At 33.8% G+C, this 19,179-nt stretch overlaps 1 protein-coding gene across 1 annotated transcript in view; it reads left to right on the top strand.

Moving 5' to 3' along the window:
* Positions 1-19,179, top strand: part of LOC149423568 (fat-like cadherin-related tumor suppressor homolog) — a 525,483-nt gene that overhangs the window by 448,005 nt on the left and 58,299 nt on the right. Inside the window, exons 4-6 of the mRNA XM_089631647.1 lie at positions 4,266-4,372; positions 13,774-13,981; positions 17,407-17,621. Coding sequence (XP_089487773.1) covers positions 4,266-4,372; positions 13,774-13,981; positions 17,407-17,621 — 530 coding nt within the window. The remainder of the gene's footprint in view (positions 1-4,265; positions 4,373-13,773; positions 13,982-17,406; positions 17,622-19,179) is intronic.

The following is a 19,179-nucleotide window of genomic DNA, read 5'->3' as shown; positions in this document are numbered from 1 at the left end:
CTCACAGAGAAGTTGGAAGCTGAAGGTAACGAGCGCGACTTTTGATCAAAGGATTCGATTGTTAGTGTCTGAGAGCGCTCTATCTTACTTATTCCTTGAATACCAATCAGAAATGTTTAAATCCGTGAATGTTCCCGGTATCAAGTCAGTCTTTGTAGTAGCTACCTAAAAGCTATATTCGTTTACGGAAATGTCACGTTCTCCATCAGCCTAAATCTCCATCGTTGAGATTAAGCTTGTTGATTGTTGATTACAAAGATTCTAATTAAAAATTAGAGCTTATTTTTTGATTGGCCCTTTTTACATTAATTATTGATTATTAATATTTGGGTTATTATGCCGTGATGCTTTTTGGGCTCTTCATGTTTCTATCAGCAGTTGGAGAATTTCGGAACTACTCGCATGTTGCAATTCAAAACTATTTGTAGTATCATACTTTTTGTAATATCTGATCGATTTTATTCACTTGTCACTTTACAATCCCGATAGAGTTTTTAGAAGTTACACTGACAAAACTTACCGGCATTAAATGTTGTTAATTTATTCAAAATCTGGTCAAATTATTCGTTTTCTTGGTAAAAATGGGACTGGAGGCCTGTAACGAATGATTTGACAAATTTCATAACAAACTACGTATACTCAGTAAATCACTAATATGTTATAAAGAAGTCGGAACACGTGTTCTTCAAAATAATAATATTTTCGCATCTCGTCCACTATATTTATTCGGACAAGGGCACCTGCGTGAAAATGTAGTCAGATATATTATATTACATTTTCAATGGAGTCAGATATATTCTGAATGACTAATAATTTATTAGGAAATGGTCATGCAGTCACATTTTTAACAGTATCTTAATAAAAAAGCCGTACTCATTTTTCTGAAGGAACCCCTTTTAGCATGTTAATCGCTTGGTGTTTTTAAATAGAAGACGATGATTTTCTAAAATCAATTGTTGATATAAACAAATCGAATGTAGGTTCCTGCCTCGAAATCGTGTTGTCAATACAATAATCTACTTAGCACCTATTGTTGAAATCTGTATCTTGAAGAACCTGTAATTTGTTTCCTTAATTTTTTATTGATTTATCAGCTAACACGCTGTTTTTAACTTTATCCTTCTTTAGTCAACGTTTCGGACATCGTTACAGTATCCATCATCACGGCAGCAGATTATTTTATTGAATTTGTGATGGATGCTGTAACAGTATCCGAACTGTTGGCTAAAGGAGGAAGGAGGAAGCGCAACACGGTATAATATAATTGGTCCCCATACTATGAAGCACGTCAAATAAAAATTGAGAGTTCAACACAAATTCTTAAGGTTCTTTCATACCCATTGAACAACCTAATTATGTTCATTTAATGAATTTATTTAATTTAACCTGCCCATCTTGTCGAAGAACCATTAGCAATTTGGTACTTATATACAAATCAGTTAATGCCTCAATTGATCCACCTGAATTAACAAAGCTAATAACGTTCCGAGTACCAAATCGTAACACGTGACTTCCAGAGTTGTTCTTTGTTTATTCTTCAAAACCGAAGGCTTAATGTTCTGTTCTGTTGATATTATATTTATTTATTCCTTACTAAAATTTCTAACGTTTCGTTAATATTATAATAATTTGTGAGTTAAGTTTTACCGTGTACTTACAATTACAATATTAACTATGAGTATTACGTTGATTCATTTTGTTCCCATCTTATTTTATATATTCTATTATTTGCTGCAGTTACATTTATGGATAAATTGCATATTATCCCATTAATTTAGCTGGGAATTAAACTATTATTATTATCATACTAATACACCAATGTAATTTACTAACACTTGTTTTATGTCAAAGCCCTAAGGGCGTAAATAAATAAATGAATAACCCGAAAATTCATGACGATTGTGACCGTGAAAATCTCAAATCATTATTATTATTTTATTATATTATTATTTTTTTTTAAACTTCCGATTTAGTTGTCCGGGTTAAATCTTCCCCAAAGGAAAAACTTAACCCTTCCACTCACTTTTCCACAAATGATCATCTAGTCAATCAACATTATGTAAGTGCATTATATAAGCAAAATAAATACAAAACAATACAAGAACAACACGTCAACTCACCAGAGATCAAATGGGAAAATAATTCACCGACTCCAGATATTTTCATATCAGAGGGTTCGGCTCGGTAGAACTTCTAACAGGGCCTATAAATCCTACTGATCCCTCAACATAAATATTAAAAAAATCTTTTGTTATCCTACATGTATTCAAAATGACCGACTTTTGCATCTTTATATATAATTTTTTTGATAGATCTAATACGCCTAAATTTTTAATTAGAGAGCTAGGTATAATGCCAGTAGCCGAAATAACGAATGGTAATATTTTTATAGTCTGAGAATGCCAAATTCTTTTTATTTCATTTCCTAAATCTGTGTATTTTCTTATTTTTTCACTAACAGATTTTTTAATATTACAGGAATTTGGAATAGCGACATCAATGATATAAGTTATTTTTTAAAATTTTGTCATGTAAAACTATATCGGGTCTATTATGACTAATCGCTCGGTCTGTTAGTATAGTTTTATCATAATATATTTTATAAAATTCGTTTTCTAAAAATGAATTTGGTTCGTAATCATAATATGGTACTACATTACGGCAGTCAATCAAGTTATGTTTAATTACCAAATTTTGGTGAATTATTTTTAAAACTTGATTGTGCCTAAATGTATACTCGGACGGTGCTAATATAGAACATCCCGATATAATATGTTCTATAGTTTCCGGAAAAGCCAAACATTTTCTACACAAATCATCAATTTGATTTGTTACTTTGATTATATGCTTTCTATAATTTTTAGTATTAATGACTCTATCCTGAATGGCAAGCATAAATCCTTCTATTTCTGCGCTCAACTCTCCAATACTCAACCATTTGTTTGACGAAATTTTGTCAACATACGTTTGGTTGAGATAATTGAAGTGTTTTGCGTGTAAAATTTTATTTGACCAGGAATCTAATAATTCCTGGTTGGGATTTATAAAAATGTTGGCATTCTCATCGTATAAATTTAAAGGTGTAATATTTAAATCTGCCTTGCAAATTATTTTGTGCATTTCTGAGCTATGAGCTTTCCTATGGAAAAAAGTTCTTAGCATTTCTACCTGATTATGTTTCAAAGAAGTTATTTTGACTATACCTCTACCTCCTAAGTTTCTAGGTAAATTAACTCGTTCTATAGCTGAATTTGGACGATGGCAATTAAACTTTGTTAGCGTAGTTCTAATTAATCTTTCTAAGTTATCTAAATCTGTATTAGACCATTTAATTATGCCAAATGAGTACGTTAATAGAGGTATTGCCCAAGTATTTATTGCTTTTACTAAATTTTTAGCAGATAGATTGCATTTTAAAATTTTCCTGATCCTAGTTTGAAATTTAATCCTAATATCATTTTTAATACTACTATGGTCTAATCTATTTGATTGTGGGTATCCTAAATACTTATAAACCTCATCCCTTTTCATACTAGTAATTTGGAAATTTCTAAATATACTCTCGTCCCCATCTACAATTTTGCCTTTCTCTATATGGATCGTTCTACATTTATCTAAACCAAAAGTCATTTTGATATCATCTGAAAAGTTTTTAACTACCTTTATCATTTTCTCTAAATTTTGTTCAGAATTCGAAAATAATTTTATGTCATCCATATATAATAAATGCGAAATTGTACTACTCTCCCTTGTATTACCCTTAACTTTTATTCCAAACTTGCTTTTAATTAACATTTTAGATAGAGGATTCAATGCTAAACAAAACCAAAGAGGACTCAATGAGTCTCCTTGAAAAATTCCTCTTTTAATTGAAATGCCCGGTATTACTATTTTCTTACCTTTTAAATTGATAAGTAAATTGGTATTCCAAAAGGACATAATATTTTCCAAAAAGCTAATAATAATGGGGTTAATTTTATATATATTTAATACTTTGATCAGCCACGAGTGCGGGACACTATCGAAAGCCTTTTGGTAGTCTATATAGCAAGTATGTAAATTACGTTTTCGAGTTTGAATCTGTTTTAGAATTACAGAATCAATAACTAATTGTTCTTTACATCCCATATGTTTTCTGCGACAACCTTTTTGTTGTTCAGATAAAATATTTTTTCATCTAAATGAGTATATATTAAATCTGTCTTATTTATTATTTATTTTATTATTTATTTTTTTTACTAATATTTTGTCTATTTTCTTTTTAGGTCAAATCCGAACCCTGGCCATACTGGATACAGAAACACAGGATCACTACTGGCTCACAGTTTGCGCCCAAGATCAGGGGGTTGTGCCGCTACATTCCTGTGTCACCGTAAGTTCATTTATATCTTTTAAAAGTGACAAACTTCTTTCCTACCTCATTATTTAGTACGAGCGTACAGCGAATGATTGCGGAATTCTCCCTTTCAAAATAAACAATACTCAACTGTCATTAGTTTAAGCGTTACCTATCATACGAATAATGATTATACTTTTTATTTACAAAGAACACCACTGTCCCTACACTATAAAAACAGGGGAACTATATCCCCACCCGGTTGGGCAGCGTTGTGAGGGGTGTTATGGTAAGGGATGTAGGAAGAGATTTATTAATGCGGATCTTGAAGAGGCCTAAATTATATGAAGGAGGCCAACAAAACAGATGCCACAAAAACAAATCGAAGAAAAGACCCGTTCTCATGAAGTCAAACTCAACTGTAAACGGGTGTTCATCTCGAGTCCGTGAGTTTCACTTACGTGCACTGGCGCACAGGGAATCAATGCTGCTAGCTCCTTCGAGCAGGTTCCATAGAAATACCTGCAGACTCTGCATGCTTACATTGCGTCTAATGTGCATTAGAGGTTGGTATGTTAACAAGGGATTGTCAATCTGTCTGACCGCCCACGTTTGCACAGAATCAAGAAGGTTTATCATGTTTTTATTTTGGGATTTGTGCCCAGTGATGGCTCCCTAATGATATTGTTTGCAAATCATAACTATTTTTTTTTTCTTCTTTCATAATAATATAATGATACCTGATGTTGATTGATTTCACTCACACGGTAGAAAGAAATGATATGTAATAAATAAATAATATGTGGCCATAAAATATAGTAGATGAATTAATAACTCGCTCCCTGAAAGGGCATTGAATTGAAGCTCTCTCGCTGAGAGACCCACTTCAATTCATTTTTGATCAAGACGGCTCGCCGACACAAATAATACAACACCAAGTTTGGTTTCCTTGTAACACATATTTATTCAATTTCCTTCCGCGTTTCCCAACGGCTGGTAAACACGGCGGCTGACGGGAAATGGCGGACCAGGCTAGCAGGCCCCGCACTCCACACCGTGGCACGTCCATTTCGGAATTAATTGGAATTCAATCAACCCCTCCACTCTCTTCTGTACTCCCGTGAAACGAATAATAAAATCGGAACGTTTTAGATTGATTTTGACGCATACGCCTTGATCTTACCAACGCGATTTGACTACTAATATTAAATTTATATCAACGTAATTTTATGTTTCATAATACGGTCGGTTTTTAATTTTGATTTTGTAAAAAAACATGTGATGTCGAAGTGATGTACTCGGCTGTCCAATTTAAAAAAAATAATACACTGTTCTTACAAAATTATTTTTTTACTGTGCATCTGTATGTTTTGTGCTTAACCGTCGAAATAATATGATATCTATATTTCTAATATTTACTAAATTTAATTGGATTCTAATGGGTACATAGGTATAATCTTTCATAAGCTGAGTTTTGTCATCTTTCTACCTGTCATTGAAATATAACTTTATATTAAAAAAAAATTCTACACCTGGTAGGTTTGTGAAGGACTTCAAATTTACAGACAGAAATGCCTAGTGGTTGAGTTAAAACAGGACTTCGCTACTTAGACGCTTTCTATTTTCACTACTATTAAAGAACATTAAACAATCCTGTCGTTTTGGGTATCTGCTATTATTTAATGTTCTAATTTAAACCGCCGTTGCGCGTGATTTTGTTATTTAAAAAGTAATCTTAATTACGTACAATTTAAAAATGAAATACTGTTTTATCACTGTACATTTGTGAAGGGCGAATTAAATACCTGTTATTGAAAATTATTTTCGATTTAAGTATGATATGGATGAAGTTCTACGATATAAACCCAAAAAACCTAACATCGTACCAACACAAGAGCATAACAAATTCTGCTCGTCCTGGCAGAAGAGATTTATTTATATTTTGTATTCACGAGTACCTAACTATGCCAAAAATATTCAAATTCATGACCGTGATATGAAAAAGTGCCCCCTTTCTTTCATTTCGCTACTTCTCTTTATTTAGGCTGTAGATAAAAAAAAACTGTTGAAAAAATGTTTTTTTGTTATTTTGACGTTCCGCCGTCATTCTTTCGAGAAAATCATATTCAACTATTTAAGTTGTAAAGTCAGTGTACCAAGTACCAATTGAATCTAAAAATTCGTATGCTAGATCTACTCTAAAGATTTTATTTGTTCTTGCTTATTACACTATTTCTAAACCATTTACCTAATATTTTTTTAATTAATAACTTTATTCGTTACTATGTACTTGACTTACTAAGGTAAAGTATAGAATTTTAGTTTATCGGTAAACATTTTAATTTCGCTCCATAATTCTCCTTGGTTGGTTCTAAATAATTTATTTTCTAAAGTTTTTCGGAGAATCAGTTTTCGTTTTCGCGGATTTTATTTATTGCTTAAACATTTTTACTGGACTTCGTAATTCGTAATGTATAAGTATGTTTTATTGATAAATTATGTCGGCAGTTTTTATATTAATTTAAAATTTTGATATTAATTAAATAACGGTGCTAGGAAAAAAGAGCTTTTAAAATAAATAGGCATTGTAATTTAAGTATTAGAAAATGTGCCATGTACCTACGCTAAGCTCCGTCATAAAAATACTTTACAACGTGTTTAAAAAAAAGTGCTGGATATCAATTGCACGTAATTGTATTACCTTTAGGTTGGTGGCAAATGCTTTCTCGACCAATCGCCTTGCGCCGCAGTGGGAGGGATATGTTCATATTGTAACAAATAATCTTACCTGTATTTAATACTTCTCTAAAGGAACTCAAGATATATATGGGTAGATTATATGCTTGCACCAGAAATAAAACTCTTATAGCAAATATAAGATTTATTTTATAAAATGCGGTTTCTAAACACATAGCTCTAGGTAATAATAAAAGAAACAAGAGACTCAATATAAAGGTTATATCTCAAAGCGTGTCGAGACAGAAATTCTCGATAGTTAAAAATGCAAGTCATGTCAGTTGAAAATTTTACAAAGAATAAATGATGCTATAAGAATTAAATGGGCGCCAGCTCAGAATTAGATAATTCTGAACAAATTTATAAATTATCAGTGTAATCCCTAAGAAACTAAAAATATATCAATCTCAATTTAAAGGGCCTCTTACGTAAATTCAGGGTCCGCCAAAGTCAGCAAGTGTTTCAGAACCTCTCGTGCCACCGGGACTCGAGCCACAACTGTCGAACCAAATCCAAACGATGCGCACTTCAGACTCGATCGCCAAACAAGACGGCAACTTGAGAATTCTGAATGTCAGTCCGGTAGGTTCTTTAACGGGCGAGACTGCTACAATATGACTGTCACTCTTGGACATACTGATCCCTAGATTCCTAACTAACCCTCATACATTTTACCTTCCCAGAACTTCCTTTCTTTCCTTTCCCTATAAAAGACTCTCCACACAACTTCCCAAAAGATGACATAGGCCCTAAGTGAAATTATTTTTCTTAGGGTCTCCTGTGTTGGGTGTTAATGTAAAAAAATAGTTAAAATTTTTCACCCGTCATCCGAATTTGTCCTCTTGTGTTTAGTGACATGAAGGAAGTATTCGTTATTATTGTGAAAAATCATTACGAACATGGCGAAAGTTAAGCGGAGACAATTTGCAAACTTCGACGAATTTTCGGTCGATAAAATGCATCAACAAAGCGTAATTTTAGGAAATACGTTCGATTATGATAACGGTTAAATCACCCGTGCATCATCGTGCCTGCCGGAATTTCGACAACATTACGGCCGTTATTAAAACTATTCGGGAACATTTTACAGTGAACCTTTTTACATTTTGAGAAGCACCTTTCATCGAATTCCCATGAAAAATCTGCGTTCTGATTGCGTGGCTTCATATATTATACAGGTACGAAGAACTAGTTATCAAATCCATGAGTTATAAAAATATATATGTAGGTGTTATTTTAAACCTAAGTAAAATAATACGTTGCAAATAAACATTGCTATTGGTTCTCCCATAAAATGCATAATAGACATAATATAATATTTACTTCTCAAAATAATCCTCACTTCATCACACTCGTACTATGAAGTGGTGAATGCTTGATAACAGCCATATATTTTATTTTTATTGCAGAAACAAACAGTACATAAATTACATAGAGGACAATAGTTACAAAGTTAAACAAGTTAATACAATAATTGGTACCAATGACATGTCGCTGACATGTATACAAATGTTGTATATTATACATTTTACTTAAGTTAGTTAGTATGTCAGGGAAGGAGAGAGGTGTGTGTAAGTGTTTGTGTGTGTACGTGTGCATGTGTTTGTGGATGCGTGTGTTATGTGTGCGAATTCAGTGTGCTAAAAAAGTTTTTCTTAAATAGAGGGAGGGAATCAAAAAATATATGTTTTACTGTACATATTTGTAAGGGAGAAAGTAAAGATGGTATAAGTAGGTGCGTTAAGAAATAAAATTCCCACGTCCCTTGAACCGGTGATCGTGATGGGAGATCGCATTGTGCGGTCTAAGTTCATCGAGGATTTCCGAAGCCAGTTTCAAAGGAAATCGTTAGCCTGACATCACACAGATCTCTGCTCACTGAGACCTAGAAGAATATATCGGGCCACATCCCTTTCACTAAGATCCGAACTAAGAAGATGCCTTAATGAAAATGTCCAGAATGGTTCGCCCCAATCATGGAAAATAACCCTTTTGGTTTTATATTGAAAATAACTTCCGATTTAACGATCGCGAATGTGTGGATTGTAATATCACGGAATATGCCCCGGGCTTCTCAGCTTTTAAAAATGGAATAAATGAAATTCACATTTATTCAATAAACCTTTTTCAGAAAGACTTTTTAATGTCAGATTTTTTTAAGAAGCCACATTACATCAAACGAAAAACAATTAAAAATATATATATTACACCCATTATACCTCAGGCTAGTCAACGTTACGTACTCGTACATCTCCGCGGTATTTATGGCGTATTTGCAACTTTTTGAAAATGCTGGATAAATAATAATAAATGTAAATTTTTTTCATCCTTGTTATGAAAATTTAATTTAATGTTAAGTTGCATAACGTTCGCCGGTCCAGATGATTCTAAATTAAAGACAGTTGGCAAGTTATGCAGAGCTTTCCAGGAAAGGAAGCAAGAATTGATAACGCGTCACCTGATAGCCGGGGTGATGAATGTACCCTTTAAGAAAGTGACAAGCCTCTTGACAAACTGAACGACGTTTAAACGAGACCCATTAGCAGCGAGCGATGTGCTTACTATGGCAGAAATTTATCCTCCACTTGATTTCGCTATCTTGTATTTTAATTATCAGCGAGCGCTTAACAAGAATACCTCGCACCACCCAAGTACAAGTTCGAGAACCTACTCTATCGACCTTCCTAGTATCCGATGTATGTAATATCCTTACGTCCATACCCGCTTGCTGCCTTCTCACCAACAAATTATAATATTAATATAACCCTTCCGCGTTCCACGACCGCGGGGGATTATACTTGCGATAAACAGGCTCTATCTTCGTGATTGTAAATTGAGTATTAATTGTATAATCGGGAGTGGTGAACTCGGCTTACTTCACTGTCTTATTGTTATTGAACGCATTTATTAGTGCCTAATCATTGAATTAGAGGGATAAGATAATATTGATCTATAGCTCCATTATAGTAATTACTTCACTGTATATTTCGATTGGTGTAGCAGGCCATTATCTGTCAAATTCAACAGAGACAATTGAGGTGAATCCTACGAATCCTAGTAAGGCCAGTGAATTTTAAAACAATTACGAAAAGTTTGTTAGCGTGCCATATCATAACGTAAAAGGAAAATCTTTCAAAAACTCGAAGTTACTGTCAATGTTGTTTCTTGTGTCAATATCAAACCCTAAAATCTAAAATCAAACAATATTAATCCCACTGTTTACTTCATTTGATTTGAATCAAAAATACGTTTTATGTCAGTTGTTGTGTAACACATGTTGAATGTCCAACCCCCTGAAATACACTGAAACACTAACACTTCACTGATACACTGAAAGATTTGCGGAAAGGTATTGCAAGATATACATATAAAGCGATCATTATCACATCCCACTCTCATTAACAAATCACAACAACATTATAAAATATAAACTCAAATAAAAAAAAATGGATCAGACATAGAAAACATACTGACAACAAATAAAACCGGGTGAGGTGTGTTCAAAATGCGCCTGCCCAACACCTGCGTGGCGTGTCAGATCGGGAGAGATTGGTTTGGGGAGACCCTTCGACCTCTCCAACAGCGCATACAGACAAAAAATATAGACTGAAACATACTGACAACAAATATAGACTGAAACAGACACCACCCGAACGCACTAAAAAAACTCTACAATGTATGTGTGATTCTTTCAGCAACGTCATATTATTCATAATATTATTACATTTTAAGGTAATTGAAATCCTCAGCATGGAAGAGGATACAACACAATGAGGATATCGTTATCTCTACTTTGTATCACGAAAAGGAAGATAATGAAACATTTATTCCCCTAAACACCAGTTATTCTCAATTAGGGAGGTGTTAAATTAACAGATTAGAACTTATTTATTGCTTTTGTGTTTAATTCGCAGAACTCCAAATATATATTTTTAAAATTTTTATTAATTATTAAATTTGGTTTTAATTAAATTAAAAAAAGCATAGAACTTGTTATATTTTTGCATTGCTTATAGTCTTGCATTTTCGTTTCCTATTATTATATTTCTTTTTATATAACCTAACTGTTGATAATTACTTATGGTAATTTCTAATAATCTCTTTATTGTATGTAAAATGTAAGAATTATATTTCAATAAACGAAAAAAAATTACATTCTGCGTAAAGATGGAAAATGCGAAAACAGAAATAAGGACTACGTGATTTCGTCCGATTTAATAATAAAGCAATACCTAACGCAATCATATATAATCATGATTTTTAAGGATTATGGATAAAGTATAAACTTGAATTAATCGTAATCATAAGGAAACATGAAACAGAATAAGACACAGAAAATAAAAAGGTTACGGTCACAACTATGAATCTGACCCAGGATCTCTCTTGTCTTACCGGGACAGCGTCTTAACCACGGTTCCATGATAAATCAACACATCGACAATTCAACACACCTTTAAAAAGTGATATAAAGTCATTAGAAACGATGAAATTTTTTTTAAACCTAACCTAACCTACTTAACCAAGTTAATATATTTTTTGTTTCATCACTTTCCATGACTTTATATAACTTTTTAAAGATGTGATGAATTATCATTTTGATGATTTATCCGGTCACCCTTAACACGTTCCCGGACGAGCATGCTATAGCATTCGCATTGGATAGTTTAATTATGTCGCGGATGCTATAGCATTCGAAGTTTATTAAGTTTTTTTGTCAGATATGCTTGAGCAGTTGCTTTATCCTTATAAAATATAGGTAGTCTATTTCTAACTGTCACTGCTGACACAACCACAGATCGCTTACTGTCCCATGAGACCTTTTCTGCACACAAAGATAAAACAGTGTTTACCCCTTCCCCTACAGCTCGCCCGGCGTACCCCGCGTGGTGGCGTATGCTATAGCATGCGTCAAATGTATTGAGATACGTCTGCTAGAGCATTCGCGTCGCACTTGATGGTGTTGGTTGGTACGTATCATGACGGAAATGCTAGAGCAATCGCAAAAATCTAATACAAAAAAATAGTGCCAAAGTAGGATGTCTCACTGCCCGTGAACGTGCCACACAACACATGTAGGACATTGTTGGCGCATCAAGCGAGGTTGTCCAGAAATTGAACACACCAGGAAAAGCTACAAGAGTAGTTTAAAAAAAAAAAAATTTATTCATTTTATAAAATACAAAATAATTATATAAATTTACATAATAAAAACATATTTCAAATAATAATTAACATGTTTACCTTTACGAGAGTTAACACTCGTGTGTAAAGGGGAAAAAAATTACACACATATTTAAATAAAAGAAAAGAATTCATAAAAAAACATACAAAGTGAAGAGATTTTTGTTATCTATATAATAGTATATAAAATAATATAATGAGATGTCATCGTGATTCTAATTAGCTAAATTATTTAAGGTAGTGAAGTTTATTTTATTTTTAAATTTATTATAGTCCGGTTCTAGATTTTTACCTTAATTACTTTACAACTTGTACAAATTTGACTTACAGTATATTCTTTTTATGAACAAAAGAATTAAGAAGATTAATTAATTAAGACAGAAGAATTTTCACTGACTTGGTATTTCTACATAAATTATTGGTGAAATATTTTTAACTTATCAAATATTATTATTTTTTAATGATAAACTAATGTTTATAAGACAAGGTTTTATGCATAGCATAAAGGATAACAAATAATTATATATAAGATATGTGACTCGACGCCATCTAGTGAGAAATTTAGCACTAACAAAGCCTTTCCTACAAAAATAAAGTTGGTTGTTTATAGGTGGAAAAAATATAATTAGCAGTAATTGTTGATTGAGGTACTAGTACATATTGAATCATTTGACGGTTTAGAAATAAGCCGACATATCTCAGTGGTTTGAGAGCACCTGACCGGACATCAGAAGGTACGAGTTCAATTCCCGTTGGTGGCATTTATTTTTACTCGGGAGATATTTTCAATTTGTATTGATATTTCAGGCGACTAATTATTGCTTATGATTTTTTGTTATCTTCAATTTATCTTTAAACAAATATAAAATGTTGTTAGTGAAGCAATTCAGTTATGTACCATAAAATGTATATTTCTTAATATTCATGTGTAAAAACCCCGAAAAAGGGCGTTAATAAATAAATAAAAAAATAACATTAAGTAAATATTACGTTCAAGTAATTTTTCACTATTTTAAATTATATACATACGAGGTTATCCCAACATCCCGACGCGATAGAGAAAAACTGGGATCATCAAAAGTTAGTTAAAAACAAGTGTCATGTGTAACTCGACGAAAATGCTGTTCGTCTGTGATATATTCTTCGTCGCTGGGTGCCGTTCTGGCCTCGATTCTCGACGAAGTCATTCCACTCGAACGACGAGTGGTCAACCCACTCATTGTTCGAGTGGTATGACTTTTGACGTTTGGTGTATGTAAGTATGTGCCTTCGACGAGACTCAAGACATACAAGACATACATTGGTCGATTCTTGAGCCTCGTCGACGGTACATACTTACATACGCCAAACGTCAAGTCATTCCACTCGAACAACGAGTGTTTCGACCCACTCGTTGTTCGAGTGGAATGACTTCGTCGAGAATCGAGGCCCTAGAATTTCTTTCTGCTTGTTTGCACACTAATCAAGTTTAGCTCTTTTATTAGTGTTGTGCGTTTATCTAATAGTAAATGTTGTTTCAGGTTTACATCGTGGTGGAGGATGAGAACGACTGCGTGCCCCTGACGGTGGAGAGCATGTACCGGGCGCGCGTGTCGGAGAACTCTCCCGGCGGGCGCGCCGTGCTGCAGCTCACAGCCTTGGACCGGGACCGGGACTCCTCGTCTCACCTCTCCTACAGGATCCTGTCCGGGGACCCCGGCGGCCTGTTCCAGATCAACTCGACTACAGGTCAATATCATGATCCTGCTTTATGAAACCTCTGGGAATCACACTGTTCGCACTAGTATTAGGGCAAGATTTCAGAATAAGTTTGGATGAGGTACTCAAATACTGGAATGCGTTTAGGTGTTGAGGTGTCTTACCTCAAATGATGTGATGTTAGAACCTGGGACTGCTCGTACAAATATCAGAAACGACCTCTGCGCGAACATAATTGTTTTGGCGGCATTTCCAAAATGGCATATTCCACTCTAACTCAACTCTGCCCTGTCACCAAATGACATGTCTGACATGACTGTCAACATATGTCTTCATAAAACTCGTTCTAACTTATTTTATATTATTGTCAGACGTAAAATATAATAACAGATTTGGAAAGAGAGAACACAAAGCTTTGTCTTTTAATTTAAAAGTTTACCATGGAAATTTTTTGCGTACTTTCACACAATATTTATACATTTTTGTTCATTACAATTATATTCTTAATTATGAATGTCCTGGTGTTGGCCACATCGAAGAATCGCCAGTCCCTTTAGCGGTCGCCACGCCATGTGCTACTGCTATTATGTTCTATAATCAATTGAATTAATTTAACGACTATTTACACGATTCTCACAGTTTATCTTTGCAAAATATTAAAGGATAGCTGGTTTCAGTAATGATATAATATGATGAATACTTAGCGGCCATGCGAAAATACTAATTATGGCAATCCTCTTACGGTTCTACCTGATTTAAGATTAGCTCACAAAAGGTATTAACACTGAAAGGGAAACTACTGTTCATTTTCATTATGAAGGTATTAAGTTGCGCTTTGTTTTAGGATCGTGTTCGCAAAAACCTGGCTGAGCGTTGATTATATGGATACGGTGGTAATTAGTTCAGCCAGCCTTAGCACGACCCTTCTTTATGATTATTAGTCATTATCAAAGATACGGTTTTGGACAAAAAGACCTTCTAGCGAGTTGTGCTTATTGGCAATTATTCCCACGTTCGACTCCTTTAATTGCTTTATCGAAGTTTAGAGCGCGGTATTATCGTTTTCCAATATTTGGTCAAGTTACATCTTTTCCAACTTTGTTTTAAACTATTAGTTGTAAAACTGTCCAAATTTTCTCGAGCATAGTCCCGAAGGGCTGCGAAAGTTTTTTTTAAATCGGTTAATTTTCAACAAAGTGTAACAATTTAGTATTTTGTTGTCAGCTTTACCGCTTTATCTTTGGGATTAAAATATTTAATCATTGAAAAATACGTAGGTTGTACTGCCAACCCGATCCGAAAATCCCTTAGAATCTTCTTTATTAATAGACCCGCTAAGAGATTTGGGCAGATTATTCCATCAATTCGCAAGAGGGTTTGAGTCGAGCTTTGCACGACGGACAAACTATATTGAAGAGATTTGTTGAATAATTAACAGTAGCGGATTAGCAGTTCTCAATTCAGTCTGTAACCGACTAACGTCGCTAACCAATCAGCTTAAACTTTTCAATAATCAAAACACATTATTAACCTTTTTATGAAAACAATAATGAAAACAAAAAAAAGTTTTGTAATTTTTTATCTGCCCTTCATAATGGAATTATTTCATTTTACGAGGAATTCATTTGTACTCAATTATATTTTATTACCGAATCTATCATACGCGGGGAAAATAATGCTCGTAGGTATAATATGCTACTGCCGATAAAAGTGTTCGCCAAAGATTTATAGGGCTATGCTTTAAAAATTGAAATGAATGACTTGGGATCAGCGAAACGCTGATACCTTTCCACTTTTTATGTTATTCGGATATTGATACCATCCATTTATTCTTGACTTCCAGCATCAGCATAATTTTAAACATTTACTATGTTTACTCCTCTTGGATACCATCCTGGGTGGCCTGTTCTTTTCATTGTATCAACTTATTAAGGCCCCGTAGTAAGCGTTCAAATATGGTTTGAAACGGAGATATGTAAATTCGAATGTTAGAGGGAGCGCGCTTATGTTGAAAAATGATAATAATTAAGCGAAAACGTTGTTAATATAAATATGATTTAAGATTTTCACGGCCAAAAGTATTTTTGTTATTTGTTTTTGGGGTGTTATGCCGTGTTGCGCTAACTCCTTATTTAGCCAACGTTTCGGAGAGCATTGCAGTGTCCATCATCAGGGCAGATGTGTTATTTGAGGTTGTATTAAAATGTGAGCTTATGTATGAGGTTGTGATACCGTGTTGCCAGCTCCAACCCTCTGAGCTAACATTAACGTATCATTTTTTTAACTTTTTTTTTATTTAAGTGTAAATATATCTAATAAAACACACCCGTTTGAAATAGAGCCAACATCACTCGACAAATGCTTTAGTTGCATTTAAAGATACACTGCGAATTTGTTCATGCCTAGAACATATTAAATAACAGAACAAAACGTGTTTAAAATAATTTTCGGAGTTCTTTTGCGATTTTTTTCAATCGATGGAATTACAAATGTATGGATATTATTTAAAAAATAACATTATTATTTTCGGAACTTACAAACTTAAAGAGTTATAAATCGGTAGAAATTGGGTGTGCGAGGGCTTAATTAGAATTATTCCTTGATTAGAATTATTTTCCTTGCATGTGGTAAAACCATGTATGACCGTGTGAGAAATGTGGAGATCAGTAAAGAGTGCAAGGCTGATATAAGCGTAATGAGTAAGATTAAGAAATGTACGCATAGATGGTTTGGGCATGTAGAGCGAATGAGCGAAGAAAGGAGTGTAAGGAGAATATCTGACGCAAATTTGAATGGTAGCAGAAGTCGGGGACGCCCGAGGATGACATAGCACGATCAAGTGAATCAGATACTTGAGTCGGGCCATGCCAAGAGTCAGAATAATAGAAGAACATGTATGAGATGATGTATAAATGTGAATGAGGCAAGGAGTGTGTACCAACACCGAGTTGTTTGGTGGTCCGTCCTCTCTGCCTACCCCTGCGGCGAAACGTTGTGATGGTTAGTTAGTTAGTTCGTGTTTTTGTTTATTGGCTTTGTTCGTTTCGGGCTTTTACATATCTATATGAGGTATAATTTTGACACGATGAATAATTTAGAACATACGACAGAAACAATAAAAATAGAATTATAAAATAACAAAAAAAAACAATAAACGATAAACAAAGTCATTTTTTAATGGTAAACTAATGTTAGTAAGACAAGGTTTTATGCATAGCATAAAGGATAATAAATAATTATAAGCAATAATTAGTCGCCTGAAATATCAATACAAATTGAAAATATCTCGCCTAACTAACCCGTGCCTAGAAGGCATGGGTTCATTTCCTGTTGGCGGCATTTATTTTTAATCGGGAGATATTTTCAATTTGTATTGATATTTCAGGCGACTAATTATTGCTTATAACTTATATTTATTTGAAAAACAAAGTGTTTGATTTAGTTTGTAATTCCAGGCATCATAACAACCACCGGTCGTCGTCTGGACCGTGAGATGCAATCTCAGCACTCGCTGGACGTACAGGTATCCGATGGAGGAGATCCTATCCTTTCCTCCAGCACCAGGGTCGTTATTGACGTGACAGACCTGAACGACCACTCTCCTGTCTTCCTGGAGCAGTATTACACCATTAAGGTTCCAGCAGGAAAGAACTCCAATCCACGCTTCCAGGTCTGTACTTAAATTATGCTTACGTTTTTTTGTAGTTGGCTAATGGATTTGTGGGTTGTTTTGAATTGTATTTTGAGGTATCTAGGCGATCTTTAAAAAAGTTAAAACAGAACTAAAAATAACAATTTTTTTCGAATATCTTTCTTGGAAGTCACGCCAGAGTTCGCTTTCGTACCCCACTTTGGTTCTTCAGTCGTTTCCGCTTCGCCAAGTTTTATTAAAGACTTTGAAGAGAGCCTTTCAATTATTATGGAGATACCTACTCCAAAACGATTCTACCAAGAACTTCGTCTTACATTCTCTCCAAGTTATAATGATTAACAACTTGGAACAGCGCTTTCATTTTGAGAAGTTCATAACATCACACCGCATTCATTTCAGATAATATGTGTTGTCGATATCAGCGCGACTTGTCACTTGTTATTGTTTACCTAAACTAGTTTTACTACTATTAATACTAATGTTAGGATATTTGAACCTAACGCAATATAGGATCAGATGGCTTGAATTATGTGCTCGAGTAAATTCCTAAAACGATTGGATATTCAATGTAACTTGATACACTCGATTGTGGTTGCCCTCGTGTTGATCTTCATACATCGTCTTGTAGATAGAATTGTTTTTTATTCTGACGAAGTATTCAGTATTTCAGGATAGATGTAACGTGTATGTTTTCATTAGGTACCTACTCATTTGAATTATTACAGCCGGTTAACTAACTATGCATTGTATACGGGGCAATTTGACGACTTACACATTTTGTTTATTTGCTTTGTTTCGAATCAACATGTTTCAATCACCAGAGTCATGGTCACACGTGAAATCAATGTTTGTGTCTTGAAAGCACATGTTCGGGTTATAAAAATACTGTTTTTTTTATTTATTTCTAAATTGGTATTTTAATATTCAATTTATATTATATTTAAATATGATAATGCTAGTATGCACCTATTTATATTATAAAATATTATGTTTTATGTGGGTCAGTAAACTAGTAACCCACGTATCGATTTCCAATCTTAAAAAATAATATATTTTTTTTCATGCGTATAAATATTTTAAATTGTAAAATGATAAAAGATTTAAAAGTCTGAAGTTTTCTTTGTCATGTAATTCTTCTTGTATTCGGTATTTCGTGTCATGTCTCTGAAGCTAAACCTACACAATCGCCAGATGACCGATTCATGTTTCAAGATGTTTATGTATAGGTACATGAATGGGAATAAAAGTATAAAACACATTTTTTCGCGTTACAATGTTAATTGGATTTATTTTTATGACGTAATCAGTGTAATCACCCAGAGCACAGGGAACGAAACCGATCTGGCTTTTCGGTCTGGTCATCGAGAAAATGAAAGTAGAAGCTTCAATGAATAGTATCCATTCAAATTAAAAAAGAGTACCTACATTCGAACTGTGCGTGCACGCTAAAAATCGCTCTGCATAAATGATCAAAATTTAATAGTTAATTTACCGAAATAATCCAAAAATATTGGTGAATATATAACTGCGGAACAGTGGTGAACTTTTTATTGCGTACTTGTTTTAAAACGCCCGC

Source organism: Hesperophylax consimilis, chromosome 5 (assembly GCF_061612785.1).
Source record: "Hesperophylax consimilis isolate HC1 chromosome 5, BYU_Hcon_1.0, whole genome shotgun sequence".
In the NCBI taxonomy this organism is placed as follows: Eukaryota; Metazoa; Arthropoda; class Insecta; order Trichoptera; family Limnephilidae; genus Hesperophylax; species Hesperophylax consimilis.
Note: the sequence above shows the minus strand (reverse complement) of the source record. Positions and strands in the feature narration are given on the sequence as shown.